Source organism: Mustelus asterias, chromosome 21, assembly GCF_964213995.1.
Source record: "Mustelus asterias chromosome 21, sMusAst1.hap1.1, whole genome shotgun sequence".
Classification (NCBI taxonomy): domain Eukaryota; kingdom Metazoa; phylum Chordata; class Chondrichthyes; order Carcharhiniformes; family Triakidae; genus Mustelus; species Mustelus asterias.
The window spans coordinates 71,451,012-71,469,235 of record NC_135821.1 but is presented as its reverse complement, the minus strand read 5'-3'; the positions used below and the strand labels follow the sequence as shown (position 1 = coordinate 71,469,235).

The window sequence follows — 18,224 nt, the reverse complement described above, 5'->3', positions numbered from 1 at the left end:
TATTGCGTTCAAACATTTTGGCACCATACCAATATTTGCACTGCAGATTTTTAATATTGTGGTAGTGTTTCTACATTAGCACCTTACATATGTTTGCAAAACAGTGCAAGTTACAGATCACTGTAGGCAGTTAACTACATAAGTTTGCAACTAAATGCTTTTGCATTTTGCAAAAATGGTAAGTACTAAACATGTGACAGATTTATGTTTAAGGCATTGAAATATGCACATAACTTCTTAAAAGGCAAATTTCTGTCAGGAGAAATATTTACTTAATGAATTGTCGAGTTTATCTATCCTATCAGTCTTATAGTATATTGTGTAGATTAGAAATTATTTAAAGTCTATAAACAAATTAAGTATAAACAAATTAAATTTTGCATGTTTTAATTTCACGTTATTGCATCAGGCTTGACGTGTATTTCAAAAGATTGTTACTGAGCAGATCTGAAATTTGTTTGTCCAGCCTAATAGAAGAACCCTTTTTTTTCCATGTACTGTAGTTTAAAGGGCTTTCACTGAAAAGATTCAACTATGCACTATGGAGCTTTAGTCACTTGCATTTTTCCCATAGTATCAAAACACAGGAAAACAAAAGAGAACCCTTCAGAAGTGATTTACTTTAGGTACAACCGATTGAAAGGCTGAGTTGAATCCTTGGCTCATTTGATGGGTAAAAACGATCAATTGCTAAACACTTCACACTGTTTCTAGGATTTAAGAGTAGAATGTGATCTGAATAGTTGAGTACATCATCAATCTTTAGTGTGTCTTTAGTCAAGGCTGCAGCAGGACATTATTTGTCATAAGTAGAATGTTACAGTTGATGATGCTATGTTACCTGACCTAACTAGCACTACGTACATTAATTCTCTCAGTTTAACAAAATTAAGATAAAAACCTTTCAATGATAGAAAAATCAAGGGCTGTGTCCTCAATCAGCAAATGCAGCTTCTCACCAGAAGTGCCTAAATAGAGATTGGCCTAAAGATTTATCCATACTATGAAACATTCATATGATCTCCTGATTGCAGAAAGATTAAAGGTTACCAACAAAGTAAACAACAAATTATATGGTTCCTTGAACGTAATGAAATATCCCAAGGCACTTCACAGGAGGATTAGGAAATCAAAGCATGATACTGAGTCACATAAGGAGATACTAGGTCAGATGACCAAAAGCTTAGTCAAAGAGAAGGGCTTTAAAGAGTGATTTAAAGGAGGGAAGTGATGTCGAGAGGTATAGTCAAGGAATTCCAGAGTCTGATGCCAAGGCGACTGAAGGCATGGCCACCAATGTTCAATTAGGGGTGCACAAAAAGCCAGAATTCGAGGAGCGCAGATATCTTGGGAGGTTTGTGGGATCGGCGAAGAGTACAGAGATATGGAGAGGCAAGACCATGGAGAGTTTGAAAACATGGATGAGAATTTTAAAATTGCTCGAGTCATTGCAGGTCAGCAAACACAGGGGTGAAAGTGGGATGCGACTTGCTGCAAGTTAAAGCATAAACAGCAGAGTTTGGATGAACTCAAATTTGCAGGGGTTAGAATATGTGAGACCATCCAGAAGTGATTGGAATAGTTGGCTACAATTCTCCCAAAAAAGTTCTATGTATCGAATTCGTGGGAAAACTGGTGCAAATCACCCCAGTTTTTTCAGTGCAACTTCACACTCAAATCGCCCACACTCTATGCAATGCAGAGGTCACAATCGTGAATATAATTAAAAGCTCGGGGGGGCAGGGCGTATTCACGCCAGAGGCTGATAGCTCCGGGCCTCTGCGCACGTGCAGTAACCCCTATCTGTCATCCTGCCGATTGCTGGCCCGATCGATCGCTGGCCAGCCCGGGACCTCCGCAGTGCTGCCCCTCCCAAAAACACACACAGCCCGATTGCAGCCTCTACCGTGGCCCCCACGAGCATTCCCAGAGCGCGCTCCCCCCGGCACACTGCCCGATTGCTGGCCCCCCTGCAGCCCCCGACCGATCCCAATGCAGAGTGGCAGCCGGACTCCTCATCCCCACGCCTAGGTCCCACATCCAGCTGGCCCTGCCCCCTTGGGACTGCCCGATGGGCAGTGCCACGGTGCCCCTTGGGCATGGGCACTTTGCCCCTTGGGCAGTGCCAGGGGGCCCATGCCCAGGGGGCACCACCCCCCTGCCGCCCAACCCAATGGGGGACCCTGATTGCCCCCTTCACTCCAGTCGAGTCATCCCGCTAATTCCCCGAAAGTGGGGAGCTACTCTGAACCCCGGAGTGAAATACTCCTGACGGAGTAGGAGATAATAGCGGGCTTGGCGAATTCAGCCCCGGGCCCCCTAATCACATCAAAATAAGATTAAAAGCAGGTGCAAAGCACTTACCTTGTGTTCCCGCCAGTTATCAGGAGGATTTCAGCAAAAGATAAGTTGAGATAGAGTCGTAGAGGTTTACAGCATGGAAACAGGCCCTTTGGCCCAACTTGTCCATGCCGCCCTTTTTTTTTTAAACCCCTAAGCTAATCCCAATTGCCCGCATTTGGCCCATATCCCTCTATACCCATGTAACTATCGAAATGCTTTTTAAAAGATAAAATTGTACCCGCCTCGTCTACTACCTCTGGCAGCTTGTTCCAGACACCCACCACCCTCTGTGTGAAAAAAATTGCCCCTCTGGACACTTTTGTATCTCTCCCCTCTTACCTTAAACCTATGCCCTCTAGTTTTAGATTCCCCTACCTTTGGGAAAAGATATTGACTTTTTACCTTGTCTATGCCCCTCATTATTTTGCAAACCTCTAAGGTCACCCTTCAGCCTCCTACACTCCAGAGAAAAAAGTCCCAGCCCATTCAGCCTCCTTATAACTCAATCCATCAAGCCCCGGTAGCATCCTTGTAAATCTTTTCTGCACTCTTTATAGTTTAATAATATCCTTTCTATAATAGGGTGACCAGAATTGCACACAGTATTCCAAGTTTGGCCTTACCAATGTCTTGTACAACTTCAACAAGGCATCCCAACTCCTGTATTCAATGTTCTGACCGATGAAACCAAGCATGCCAAATGCCTTCTTCACCACTCTGTCCACCTGTGACTCCTCTTTCAAGGAGCTATGAACATGTACCCCTAGATCTCTTTGTTCTGTAACTCTCCCCATCTTAGTAGATGGGTGAAGTCAGGGGATGTTACACAAGTGGAAATAGACAGTATCAGTTATGTTACAGATACAAGTTTGGAACCTTATCTTGGGATCAAATGTGACACTAAGAATCATTGAATCCCTAGAATCATAGAATACCTCCAGTGCAGAAGAAGGCCATTCAGCCCGTCGAGTCTGCACTGACTCTCTGACAAAACATTGTACCCAGGCCCATTCTTGCAACCCCACAAATCTAACCTGCCAATTCCCCTAACTTACCCTTCTTGGGACACTAAGGGGCAATTTAGCATGGCCAATTCACCTTACCTGCACATCTTTGTACTGTGGGAGAAAACCAGAGCATCTGGAGGAAACCCATGCAGACACGGAACATATGCAAACCCCATAAGGACAGGTGCCCAATGCTGGAATTGAACCCTGGCGCGGTGAGGCAACAGTGCTAACCACTGTGCCACCGTGCCCTCTAAGGTTACAAACAGGCTGGTTTAAGCTCAGACTTACCAGGAAGAGGGATGAAATTCATAGCTAGGGAATGGAATTCAGTAGTGGGACTGTAATCAATGGCCTTAGTCTTCACAATATTGGAAGAAATTTCTGCTCATTTTAATATGGGTAAACCATAATTAAGCAAAGTACTGTACAAGCCACATTAATAGGCAAATTTCCAGTTACATGATTCTTTAAATTTTCCTATTGGCATTTTGCATTATCTTGGAATATACCTGGGTAAATAAAACATTTTCTTTGTCCAGCATATTTCATGGAAGAAGTCATTTCTCAATATGTTGGGCTTTACTTTGGTGAACAGATACATTCTTACTTCATAGCCAATGAGTTACGTCTGAAATTTAGTCATTGTTATAATGTTGAAAAATCTGGCTGTCAATTTATGCACAATAAGGTGCCACAATCAACAATTAGATAAGCAAGCAAATAATTTGCTTCATTATTGTTGGCTTATGACTCTTCAGAGAAACCCTGTGCTCTTTTTCATTTAATGTCCTGGGATCTTTTATGTCCACCTCTGAAAGGGCAGTTGTGGTTCTTGTTTAAGACAAAATCTTTGACCCTCAGTATTATTTGGCATGTCAGCTACGACTCTCACCAACTTTTACAGATGCACCATTGAAAGCATTCTTTCTGGTTGTATCACAGCTTGGTATGGCTCCTGCTCTGCCCAAGACTGCAAGGAACTACAAAAGGTGGTGAATGGAGCCCAATCCATCACGCAAACCAGCCTCCCATCCATTGACTCTGTCTATGCTTCCCGCTGCCTCGGCAAAGCAGCCAGCATAATCAAGGACCCCACGCACCCCAGACATTCTCTCTTCCACCTTCTTCCTTCGGGAAAAAGATACAAAAGTCTGAGGTCATGTGCCAACCGACTCAAGAACAGCTTTTTTCCTGCTGCTGTCAGACTTTTGAATGGACTTACCTTGCATTAAATTGATCTTTCTCTACATCCCAGCTATGACTATAACACTACATTCTGCACTTTCTTGTTTCCTTCTCTGTTTTGTCTGTATAGCGCGCAAGAAACAATACTTTTCACTGTATGTTAATACATGTGACAATAATAAATCAAATCAAATATTATTTAAATAGGTTTTTGTATACTTTGAAAGTATTGAAGAGGTTTCTTTCATGATTATTGTTATGGACTGTTCGTTAATATGTCACTCTTTTGGTCATCCAGTATGGTGTACGCTTTTTTAATTTTTTTTAACAGGCATTTAATGTAATTTTTATTTTCTTATTTCAGAGTTGGTTAGATCTCACCAAAGAGATTAAGAAGCAGTTACAAGGTAAGAATCTTTCTGTGTACAGTAAATCTAATTCATTCAAAACCATGTAGTGGAATTACTCAAACAGTGAAAAAACTCCCTCCTTTTGTCCAATATATTCTAAAATTTGTAAGAGTTTGTCCGTGTAAAATAAGTTATAAAATATGACCATGTGAATAAATGTGACATAGGCTTATTTTGCATGTATTTAGTGCATTGAGGGATTTCAGTGATGGCTTTGATTTTTTTCTATTTCTGTCTTTGGGCACATTCGGGATATTTTAGTCTGATTTCTTAAAATGAAATGTTTCCTAATCGGTACAGAAGGCAGAGTTACAGAAAGTAATCCCCTCATCCACTATTTTAGGGAAAACTAAATTTATCCTTATGGTAAGAATCTACATTTCATTTCACTGTTATAATTTGTTTATAATAGATTCTAGGTGGGACCTTGAGCCCACAATCTCTGCTCGTGAGATCCCCGGAGCTGGAGAATTCCACACCAGTTTTCTCACTAGAACTGATACTCTGCCAAATTCTTGTAAGATTTGCCTTCTGTGTCATCAAATCCATAAAGGGAGTCGCAATAAAGGAAAAACCTGCATTTGTATATATCCTTCTATTTTATTCATTTTATTTAACCTTTATTTAGCCAGGTGGGTCAATTGAGAACCAATTCCCATTTACAATAACAACCTGGCCAAGAGGTTAACATTGCAACAATAGAAATTGCACAACAATACTATTCATAATAACAAGAAAATACAAATTAGCAGTGAAAGAGAATTGACAGTTTAGAAAGTACACAAATCAGTCAACAGAGCCTTAACCCTTTGGTGAAGAGCATCCACAGTAATTAAATTAGTTCCAGTCACTGGCAGTCACAAACGGAAATAAATTATGACTGTGCTCACCCTTGGAGTGATCAATTTGATCATGTCATAAGATCTCCGATTACAAGGAGAGACAGTGATGTAACAAACATTTCAGATAGGCAGGTGTTTTCCCTACCAAGGTTCAGTAAATTAACAGAAGCCAGTTGAGTTGGTGACTTGTGTGCAATGAGGGCCAGATAATCAGTGAGTTAAGGTCACAGTGATCGGTGTGAAAAGGGACACCAGTCGCAAATCTAATTACAAAGTGAAAGAGGACATCTAATTTAGCGCGAGGTTTTGCAGCTCATTTTATAAATGAGGTCAATGTAATGAAAAACAGGCAGGATAAACATTTGAACTATGGTGTACCTGGTAGCGTGAGCAAAACAGGACTTGTTGTGATGAAGAAGTCTAGACTCAACCTAAGCTTGTAAAATGTCAATGTGGGAATTAAAAGTCAAACCATAGTCCAGCCAGCTTCCAAGATATTTGAGTGGAAACTTGCTCAAGAGTTAGCAGGTGTTGAATTCTGTGACCACAGGTCGAGTAAAACCTTTTATGTCCTCGGGATACCTCAAAACACTTCACGCACTGAAATACTAATGGCGTATAGGTGCTGCTGTAATGTAGGAAAATGTACCACTATGTCTGTGATCAGCTAGGCTTCACAAACGTATCACTGGGATAAATTACTGATTTGTCTTGGTGGTGTTTGTTGGAAATCTCATCCAAATTTCACGAACTGTTAAGGCTACTAAGAAGTAGTAAACAAAATCTATAAGCTTTCATGCAGGAATGCTGAGAAATATTCAAGTGTTTAACCCCTGACCATTCCTGTATCCTTCGTGCACCGAACTTGTCAGCTCTTCAAATAATGCCTTATGATCAGTAGCATCAATTTCAGCCACCATGCAGAGATTTTAATGTTCTATTTCCTTCGGTGTACATTACAAACTAGGAAGCATTCCACGTGTGTGGGTTTTTGGTATTTTCCTCATTACAGTTTGCAATAGGATTGTTTTATTAAGACAGTCGCATCTTAAAACAGTTGTGAATTAAAAAAGGAAGAGAACAGCAAGGAAGAAACTAGCAATCTAAGGGATTTAGAGGGAGCTCTGGAGGAGTACAAAGAAAGTAGGAAAGAACTCAAATGGGGAATTAGAAGGGCAAAAAGGGGTCACGAAATGTCCTTGGCAGACAGGATTAAGGAGAATCCCACGGCATTTTATTCATACGTTAGGAACAAAAGGGTTGTCAGGGAAAAAATCGGACCTCTCGGGGACAAAAGTGGGGAATTATGCTTAGAGCCCAAAGAAGTAGGGGAGATCCTAAATGAATACTTTGCGTCGGTATTCACAAAGGAGAGGGATGTGTTGACTGGGAGTGTCTCGGAGGGGAGTGTTGAACCGTTGGAGAAAATCTCCATTACAAGGGAGGAAGTGTTAGGTTTGTTAGAGAATATAAAGACTGACAAATCCCCAGGGCCTGATGGAATCTGTCCAAGGCTGCTCAGGGAGACGAGAGATGAAATCGCTGGGCCTCTGACGCAAATCTTTGTCTCATCACTGGACACAGGTGAGGTCCCAGAGGATTGGAGGATAGCTAATGTGGTCCCGTTATTTAAGAAGAGTAGGAAGGATAACCCGGGTAATTATAGGTCGGTGAGCTTGACATCCGTGGTGGGGAAGTTGTTGGAGAAGATTCTTGGAGATAGGATGTATGTGCATTTAGAAAGGAATAAACTCATTAACGATAGCATGGTTTTGTGAGAGGGAGGTCATGCCTCACTAACCTGGTGGAGTTTTTTGAAGAAGTGACCAGAATGGTTGACGAGGGAAGGGCCGTGGATGTCGTCTATATGGACTTTAGTAAAGCGTTTGACAAAGTCCCTCATGGTAGGCTGGTGCAAAAGGTTGGATCTCATGGGATAAAGGGGGAGGTGGCTAGATGGGTGGAGAACTGGCTTGGTCACAGAAGACAGAGGGTGGTAGTGGAAGGGTCTTTTTCCGGCTGGATGCCTGTGACTAGTGGTGTTCCGCAGGGCTCTGTATTGGGACCTCTGCTGTTTGTGATTTATATAAACGATCTGGAAGAAGGTGTAACTGGGGTGATCAGTAAGTTTGCGGACGACACAAAATTGGCAGGACTTGCAGATAGTGAGGAGCATTGTCAGAAGCTACAGAAGGATATAGATAGGCTGGAAATTTGGGCAAAGAAATGGCAGATGGAGTTCAATCCTGATAAATGCGAAGTGATGCATTTTGGTAGAACTAATGTAGGGAAGAGCTATACGATAAATGGCAAAACCATAAAGGGTGTAGATACGCAGAGGGACCTGGGTGTGCAAGTTCACAGATCCTTGAAGGTGACGTCACAGGTGGAGAAGGTGGTGAAGAAGGCATATGGCATGCTTGCCTTTATAGGACGGGGCATAGAGTATAAAAGTTGGGGTCTGATGTTGCAGATGTATAGAACGTTGGTTCGGCCGCATTTGGAATACTGCGTCCAGTTCTGGCCGCCACACTACCAGAAGGACGTGGAGGCTTTGGAGAGAGTACAGAGGAGGTTTACCAGGATGTTGCCTGGTATGGAGGGGCTTAGTTATGAGGAGAGATTGGGTAAACTGGGGTTGTTCTCCCTGGAAAGACGGAGGATGAGGGGAGACTTAATAGAGGTGTATAAAATTATGAAAGGCATAGATAGGGTGAACAGTGGGAAGCTTTTCCCCAGGTCGGTGGTGACGCTCACGAGGGGTCATAGGTTCAAGGTGAAGGAGGGGGGGGTTTAACACAGATATCAGAAGGACATATTTTACACAGAGGGTGGTGGGGGCCCCTGGAATGCACTGCCAGGCAAGGTGGTGGAGGCGGACACGCTGGGAACGTTTAAGACTTATCTAGATAGCCATATGAACGGAGTGGGAATGGAGGGATACAAAAGAATGGTCTAGTTTGGACCAGGGAGCGGCACGGGCTTGGAGGGCCGAAGGGCCTGTTCCTGTGCTGTATTGTTCTTTGTTCTTGGCAATCAATGTACCCCAACATTGCACAGCAGAAATGATCAAAGCCAGTGTGCAACTGAATGTTGCAGAAGTACAAATCTGAGGAACTATTTAAATTGTACAATTCTCTGGTTAGACCACATTGTGGGTTACAGAGACCAATGTTTCCCTCCAAGCTGTACTGCTGTGGTGGAATGTAGCAATCAGGAATGTGCTGCACAGGGAGCAAGCAGGCCACATGCAAGCAGCATTTCTTATTAAGATGTTCATGGCTGCATGTCAACTTTTAATGAACTGTGTAGTTCAGCAAGCTGGCCGTGCACAGCAAGAGGGAACATTAACTGAGATCTAAGAGAAACCTGGATATTCCAGAAATAATGTGGAGAAGAGTGATATTGGTGACACCAGAAGGCTGTATAAGAGCTTTCGGATTTTCGGTATTGAAAGGAAGTGATTTTATAGAGATAGATTTATGCCTTATCACAGTGTAATGATTAATTTGAAGGCTGCCACTCCACAATGCAGTAACTATAGCATTGGGGTGTTAGCATAAATAATGTGGTCAAATTCTGGCGTGGGCAATTGAACAAAAGTAGTTACCAAAGGAATTTACTGAAAATATATCTTCCTTTTATTGTGCAAGAGCTTGAGTTTATATTGTCCTTTTAACAGAGGAAGGCAGTTCATAGAAGTGTAATCAGACAAAAATGGACAGTCAAAGTGGAAAAGAACTGTAAAAATGTTACTTTTCTCTTTGGTGTTTGGTTCAAACCACTGGAGCATTAAGTAACCTTTGCTTGCATTTCCTTGCAGTATTAAGTTAAGCTGCAATTTATCAGAGATGGCACATTTTGGATAGGGCATTAAAGCAATAGTCTGCTTGCTCTGGTAGATGGAAAAGATCCCATGGTTTAATATTTGAAGAACAATAGGAGTATAGCCCCAGTGTCCTGGCCAATATTTATTCAGCATCACAAAAGCTTTAACTGGTCATTTGTCTCATTGCTGTTTGCAGCACTCTGCTGTGTACAATTTGGCTTCCAATGTTTTTCTACATAACAGTAACTGCAATTCAGAAGTAATTGTTTGTGAGCACTTTGGGACATCTTATGACATGAAAGATGCTGGATAAATACAAGTCTGTTCTTTTTTCCTCCTGCTCCTTGTTGGAATATGATTTCATTTGCACTTTTGCGCCAGAATTCTACCGCCCCCACCCACCACAGAATCTAAGCGGGCGAGAGACGGACAATGGAAATATCCGTTGACCTCTGGCAGGATTTTCCGGTCTCGGGTCAAGCGAGGCCATAAAATCCCACCCTTGTTCTCTATACCTCATCCAAGTGGCTATATGTGAACACCAGTGAGTTTATTCGGCTACAGCAGGTATCATGGCTAAACCTAATTCTGTTTTCACTTAATCTCACAAACAAGTCCCAAAAGTCACTGTAATGATTATGATCAGGTATTCTTGGCATTTCTCTCTCTCTCCCCTCCTTGAGCTAAATAGAAACAAGAAAAGACCACTCGACACATCTAGCACGCCAGACTAGGTTAAATAAAACATCATTTTAATTTACCGATTTTTGCCACGTTTTAAGAAAAAAAAGCCCATAATTTAAATTTATCTTGCAACACCTTGAAAACCAATTGGTGGACAGGTTAATGACAATTCTTTGTATTTCAGGTGGACCTTGGGATTTTACATTTAATGTGAAGTTTTACCCACCTGATCCTGCACAGCTAACTGAAGACATCACAAGGTAAAAGAGTTGTTTTTTATTAAAACTCCTAAAAAAATTACTGTTAGTGGGAAACAAACTAATTTCTTGCTCTAGTTGGCAGTACTAAATGTCAGGATGAGGGAGAAAAAATTTCTTTGCACAAGTGGGTTATGAACCTTTGACATTCTCTACTCCAGACCTTATTGAATGGCAGAGCATGTCAGAAGGCCCTGTTCCTGCTCCTATTTCTTATGTTCTTATGATAATGCCATGTAGAGATCGTGCTCCAGATCCGAACCACCAGTTTTTGGGATCTAAGGCATTACAAATGGGAACGTAGGACTGGATTTTCATGATGTCTGGATGACTCGGGATCCCTTTAAAAATGGCAGGCGGGGTCCAATTCACGTATACCTGATCGTTTTCCTGGGTTTCCAACATTTAGGAGAGCCTTTTAAGGGTGCGTACAGGTTGGTTCAGGCCATGAGTCCTCAACCTTCCCTGCTGACCTGGCTGGCTCCTGTGCGGGGTTAGGCATGGAGGGCTAAGGGGCGATAAATGATGGGTGAGTGGGGCATTGCTTGGCATGGTGATAAAGGGGGTTAGGGGGAATCATACCATGGCCTGGTGGGCATAAGGGGCCTTAAGAGTTGTTGGGGATGGGATGGAGCATACCTTGGCAAGGGGGAATATCACCAGACTAATAAACTGGAGCCCCAGGTTAATGTTCTGGGAGCACAAGCTCGCATCACACTACAGCAGCTGGTGGAATTTAAATTCCATTAATAAATCTGGAATTAAAAGCTAGTCTTGGTGATAGTGACCATGGAATGACTATTGGACGATTCCATCTGGTTCACTTATGTCCTTTAGGGAAGGAAATCTCCAATCCTTACCTGGTTTGGCCTACATGCAATTCCAGAGCCATGGAAATGTGATTGACTCTTAAAACCACCTGAAATGGCTAAAAGGCCTCCAAGCCACTCAGTTATATTAAAACCACCATGAAGACTACAAAAAGGAATGAATCCAGAAGCCAGACGGATCACTGGCATTGACCTAGGCACTGGAAATGACAACAGCAAACCCAGCCTTGTTGACCCTACAAAGTACTAATATCTGGGGGCTTGTGCCAAAATTGGGAGAGACTATTCAGACAACAGCGTGACATAGTCATGTCCCAGGTACCACCATCACCATCTCTGCGCCGCAGTTGATGAATCAACTTTTCCATGTTGGACACCACTTGGAGGAAGCATTGAGGGTGGCGAGAGCACCGAACATATTCTGGTTGGGGCACTTCAATGTCCATCAGCAAGATTGGCTTGGTAGCATCGTTACTGACAGTGCTAGCCATGTCCTAAAGGACATGACTGTTAGTCTGGGTCTGTGGCAGTGGTGAGGGAACCAACAAGAGGGATAAACCTACTTGACCTCGTCCTCACCAATCTGTTTGTCGCAGGTGCACCTGTACATGACAATACTGGTCGGAGTGACCATCACACAGTCCTTGTGGAGACCCAAGTCCCAAATTCACATTGAGGATACCCTCCATCATGTTATGTGGCACTAACACCATGCTAAATGAGATAGGCTTTGAACAGATCTAGCAACTCAATACTGGGTTCCGTGAGGCACTGTGGGCCAACAGCAGTAGTAGGATTGTATACAATCACTATCTGTGATCTCATGGTCAAGCATATCCCCCACTCTTACCATTACCACCAGGCCGAGGGATCAACCCTGCAGGGCGGCATCGTCATAGAAAGAATGGTACATACAGGGTTAACGTGGAACTGAGAACAGTACCACCTGCACAATGATGTAAGATGGCACATAACTTAGATATAGGGCCAGTGCAGTGTTGGCCAGAGAAGTGAAGTCAGAAGACTGAGAATGAAGATAGCTCCATATCTGAACCCTTTGCAGTATCATATATAGTTACAAGTAGTTAATAAAGACTTGCTGTTAACATTCTGAAGACACCTTCCTTCTGCAAGCAACATCATCTCAACAGGTATTCCAGGAACAGCACCAGGCATACCTAAAAAAACACTTGGCAATCTGGTGAAGCTACAGCACAGGACTGCTTGCATGCCAAACGGCCAAAGCAGCATGCAATAGACAGAGCTAAGTGACCTCACAACCAATGGATCAGATCTAAGCTGTGCAGTTCTGCCACATACAGTCGTAAATGGTGGTGGGCAAATAAACAACTACCCAGTAGATGAGGCTCCACAAATTTTAACATCACCAGTGATGGGGGAAGCCCAGTATATCAGTACAAAATACAAGGCTGAAGCATTTGCAAAAATCTTCTGCCAGAAATGCCAAGTGAATGATCCATCTCTGCCTCTTCCTCCTGTGCTCCCCATTATCACAGATGCCAGTCTTCAGATAACTCAATTCATTCCATGTGATATCAAGAAATGGGTGAAGGCACTGGATACTGCAAAGTAGGCCCTGGCAACATTCCAGCAATAGTACAGAAGATGTGCTCCGGAACTAGCTGTGCCCTGAGTGAAGCTGTTCCAATACTGCTGCATCATTTTAATCTACCTGCCAATGGTGAACAATTGCCCGGGTACATCCTGTCTGCAATAAGCAGGACAAATCCAACCTGGCCAATTACTGCCCCACAAGTCTACTCCTGATCATCAACAAAGGGATCGAACATGTCGTTGACAGTGCTATCAAGAGGTACTTACTCAGCTGTAACCTGCTTGCAGATGCTAAGTTTGGGTTCCACCAGAGCTGCTCAGCTCCTCACCTCATTACAGCCTTGCTCCAAAATTGAATGTAGGGATGTCATTGAGCATTGGTTAGGTGGATTGGCCATACCAAATTCTCCCTTAGTGAACGGGTGCCAGAGTGTGGCGACTAGAGGATTTTCATAGTAACTTCATTGTAGTGTTAACACAAGCCTTTTTGTGACACTAAAAAATAAACAATAATGTTAAACATTATTGCACAATGTTCAGCAACAGTTGCGGCAAGGCAACTCGGATATTGACTCCTCAAATACACATTCACCGTGGGTTGATAAATGGCAAGTTATATTCGTGCCATACAAGTGCCAGGCAATGACCAGGCAATGACCATCTCCAACAAGAGCAATTCAACCATCTAGCATTGACATTCAATGGCATTATCATAGCTGAATCCTCCACCGTCAACATCCTAGAGGTTGCCAATGACCAGAAACTGAAGCACACCAGCCACACAGGTTCGAGGCTGGAAATTCTGCAGGGAGTAACTCGCCTGACTCCCCAAAGTCTGTCCACCATCTACAAAGCACAGGTCTGGAGTGTGATAGAATATTCTCCACTGGATTGGATGAGGACAGCTCCAACAGCACTCCAGAAGCTTGACACCACCCCTGGCAAACCACCTTCAATATCCACTTCTCCCACCACCCTGTACAGTGATAGCAGACTGTACAATCTTCAAGATGCACTGCAGCAACTCGCCAAGGCTCCTTTGACAGCATCATCCAAACCCGTGAACTCTGCCACCTCGAAACACATGGCACCAGATGCAGGGGAACACTAATGCCTGCAAGTTCTCCTCCAAGACGCGCACAATCCTCACTTGGAATTATATCACCATTTCTTCACTGTCGCTGGGTCAAAATCTAGAACTCCTCCCTTAGAACACCACATGGACTGCAGCAGTTCAAGAAGGGGTTCACCACCTCCTCGAGGGCAATTAAGGAATGGCAACAAATGCTAGCCTAGCTAACGACACTCTCATCCCATGAGAGAATTTTAAAAATGAGGAGCCATAGTGGGATGCATACCTTGGCATGAGGGGCCAAAGTGGAGCATAAGGTGGCATAGAGAGTGTACTAGGAGGATGGGGGGGCGGGAAGGAAGTGAGGGCAATTTTTTTCATTGCAAATTGAACAAAACCCCACAGTACTGAGAATGGCCTTTTAAAGAGTCCATCTTCGCACCCAGCAGCCCCTGTAGCCAACTTAAAGTTTTTTTTTTTTGCTGGGCCAACTAGCTTCACACACGCACACACACCCGTAGCCCCCAACAGCTCAGAAAGGACATGAAGGAGTTGGAGTGGGTACAGAAAACATTTCGAGCAGAGGAGATTTAATAGAGGTGTTATGATATAAAGTTACATATATGTGCTCCAATGGCTAAAGGGCCAAAAACAAGGAAGCACCAATTTAAGGTGATTGACAATAGAAACCAAGAACATGAGGGCAAACCTTTTTTCACAAAATGAGTGGTTAGCATCTGGAACCTTTGGCTTGAATGTGTGTTGAAAGCAGATTCAGTAGCAACCTTCAATAGGGAATTTGTTCAATGCTTCGAAAGGAAAAAAACATTGAAGGAATAAGGGGGAGGAGAGGAACCAACTGTGTTCTTTGAAATAGCCACTGCAGATCCAATGAGCTGAATGGCTTTCTTCTGTGCTGCTGCACCGTTCTTTGATTCGTTATCAGTTTCACCACCACGCTCTATACCATGATTGGGAGGATGCTATCTCACCCATTATATGATTGATTGTGTTCTTTTAAAATGAATTACTTATTATGAGGAATATGCTTGCTGGACTTTCTGACTAAAGTCACTGTTTTCAAGCAGTTATTGATCCACATGTGGTTGCAAATTTGTGTTCTTTCCAGATACTACTTGTGTCTTCAGCTGCGTCAGGACATCATTACTGGATGTCTGCCATGTTCATTTGTTACCCTTGCTCTATTGGGATCCTACACTGTTCAGTCAGAACTAGGTGAATATGATCCAGAGTTACATGGAACAGATTATGTTAGTGAGTTTAAGTTGGCTCCAAATCAAACAAAAGAATTGGAAGAGAAAATTATGGAGCTTCATAAAACACACAGGTACGTTTTCTTATTTTTAAAATATGTGTTAACTTGAACTTTATATAATCTGCATGTTAGAGTGCTTAGGTATCAACGATTATTATGGAAAAGCAAGCTGCCTGTTCTATCTTGGAAGCTAACTGAATTGTTTCAAAATGTATGATTATAACTGTTTTACCAGTAAGAAGTCACACAACACCAGGTTAAAGTCCAACAAGTTTATTTGGTAGCACGAGTTTTCAGAGTGCTGCTCCTTCATCAGGTGAGTGGAGAGTTGGGTTCACAAACAGGGCAAACACTTCTTACTGTGCCCACCCCAGTCCAATGCCAGCATCTCCACATCATGTTTTACCAGTATACATGTTCCCTCTTGACAATTGATAATATTTGTAATATCAGATTTTATCGCATTGAAACACTATTATTTTTAGTGTGCTAATAGCCCCTAATTGTGAGTTCCATGTTTTTGTATAATATTCAAATGCTCTGATGCATAAAAAATAACAACTGACATACATAACGTACATGCTTCATGCACTATACTCTATAAAAAAGAGCTTTCATTTATTTAGTGTCTTTCAATCCCTCAAGATGTCCCAAAGCACTTCACAGGCATTGAAGTACTTTGGAAAGGTAGTCACTGTTATAATACAGAAAACACAGCAGCCAATTTGTGTACAAGATACCATGGACAACAATGGGATACTGAGAAGTTTTTTGATAATGTTAGTTGAGAGAGAAATTTTCACGGAATCTACAGTGCAGAAGGAAGCCATTTGGCCCATCGAGCCTGCACTGACAAAATCCTACCCAGACCCTATCCCCATAAGCCCACATATTTACCTTACTAATTCCTCTGACACTAAGGGACAATTTTAGCATGGCCTATCCACCTAACCTACACATCTTTGGACTGTGGAAGGAAATCGGAGCACCCGGAGGAAACCCACACAGAGACGGGGAGAACGTGCAAACTCCACACAGACAGTCATCCAAGTCTGGAATTGAGTCTCTACCTGTGAGGCAGCAGTGCTAGCCACTGTGCAACATCTCCAAGTTTAGGCAAGGATAGCAGGGGAACAGCTCTTACTCCTATAGTGCCATGGGATCTGTTATATTCGCCTACAAAGGCAGGTGGGAACTTGGTTTGTTGCCTCATCCAAAAAATGGCACCACCTCCACAACTTCCTCGGTACTGCATCAAAACGTTGACCCCAATCGTGGGCTTAAGTCTTGAAAGTGGCACACTGATCTGAATCAAATGGTTGTGGGTGCAAGTATACTACCACTGATGCTAAAACTTTCTAAATTATGTTGCGCTTTTACTATGTGAATTGTGTTAATTTTGCTTTTTCATTTATATATGTGGCTATTATTTTTGAACTATGAATCAATTTTCCTAGTATCCAAAAAAGTTCAGATCAGTCATTTAGTTGGGAAATCATACAATACTTTAAACAAATTATTTACATTTTTAAGATGCATGACCTCTGTCCTGGTACTACATGTACATCTGTCTTGGCCTGCATTCTGTTTTCTCTTTCTCTTCCCTTGGTTGGCAGTATTTGTAATTGTTTGTATCTGGGAGTATTTTCTCTTGTAGTTGTGGGCCCAGTGAATAGCCAATTTGACCTCACTCAGTGTTAAATGATCAAAGTTTAAATCGAGAGCTGCCCCATTCATATGCAGATTCTATGTTTATTGAATTTGTTCACGTCGTCAACATTTGGTTTATTAGAGCCTTTTTGGTTATTTATAAAAATATGAATAGCCAGAGTGTTGAGGTGGAGTTTTTTTTGAGCAATGTCATGAAGTTAATCCTTCATTTGCTGTTAGAATCTTTCAAAATGCTTTTTTCCCAAATTATGGGATGCTGATCACTTTGCTGGAGTGACCATTCTCAGTGTGTGAATCTGGACTGTTAATGTGGCTGATCATGCGCAGTTTCCGGGCATTGATCAGGAGCCAGAACTGTAGTCTGTATTATCTTCCCTAAACCAAATGAACTAAGATCAATTTTAGCTCCCTTACCATCCTGGGTTGAGAACCGCCAGTTCAGCACAGTCCATGGTTGGTATTGTGTATTTTCCTGTTCTGTGGTGCAGTTATTCATTATTTTAATCAAGTCATGAGGGGAACTGATCATACAAGGATAATATTTTTGTGATATATTACTGGATAATAAATGGTGGCGAGTCACAACACTTTTGTGGGTAACTGTCATAGCTAATTGTTTGAATTTGCAAGCTTCAAGCACATTACTGTCCAGTAGTCTGAGAGTATGTTTCATCCAAATACAAATGAATATGAGAACAATCTGTGTTAAGTCAGAGATTTTCAGAAGTTGCTATCACATTGCAGTTTTAGTGGATAACGAAACATGTGACTATTCATGTTCTGTGTTATTGGCTTTAACAATGTTTCTTCCTAGGGCTATGACTCCAGCACAAGCAGATCTGCAATTCTTGGAGAATGCGAAGAAACTTTCAATGTATGGTGTGGACTTCCATCCAGCTAAGGTACATTTATTCATTTTCAATTCTTCAATCAACTGTTTGAAAAAAACACCTATTTTTGCAGGAAACACTTCACCTGTCAAAAAGTTAGGATAAAATTTACTTGGCTGTTTAATCTGTAGCAGCTGGTTTAGAATCAAAAACAGAAAATACTGGGAAAACTTAGCAGGTCTGTAAGCATCTGTGGAGGGAGAAATAGTTAATGTTTTGAGTCTGTATTCCTCTTGAGAGTTAAACAGAGGGAGAAATGTGATGGATTATATGCTGTATAAGGGGGTGCAGCAACTGGAGCACATTAGGAGGTCAGTGATAGGTGGGAGATAGGAGAGATTACAACAAAG

General features: G+C 42.3%; 1 protein-coding gene across 23 annotated transcripts in view; it reads left to right on the top strand.

Moving 5' to 3' along the window:
• LOC144509397 (protein 4.1-like) overlaps positions 1 to 18,224 on the top strand; it is a 233,803-nt gene that overhangs the window by 138,661 nt on the left and 76,918 nt on the right. For all 23 annotated transcript variants that reach the window (XM_078238218.1, XM_078238217.1, XM_078238219.1 and 20 more), the window contains 4 exons: positions 4,903 to 4,945; positions 10,488 to 10,563; positions 15,167 to 15,385; positions 17,799 to 17,886. In XM_078238218.1, the coding sequence (XP_078094344.1) occupies positions 4,903 to 4,945; positions 10,488 to 10,563; positions 15,167 to 15,385; positions 17,799 to 17,886 (426 nt within the window). The remainder of the gene's footprint in view (positions 1 to 4,902; positions 4,946 to 10,487; positions 10,564 to 15,166; positions 15,386 to 17,798; positions 17,887 to 18,224) is intronic.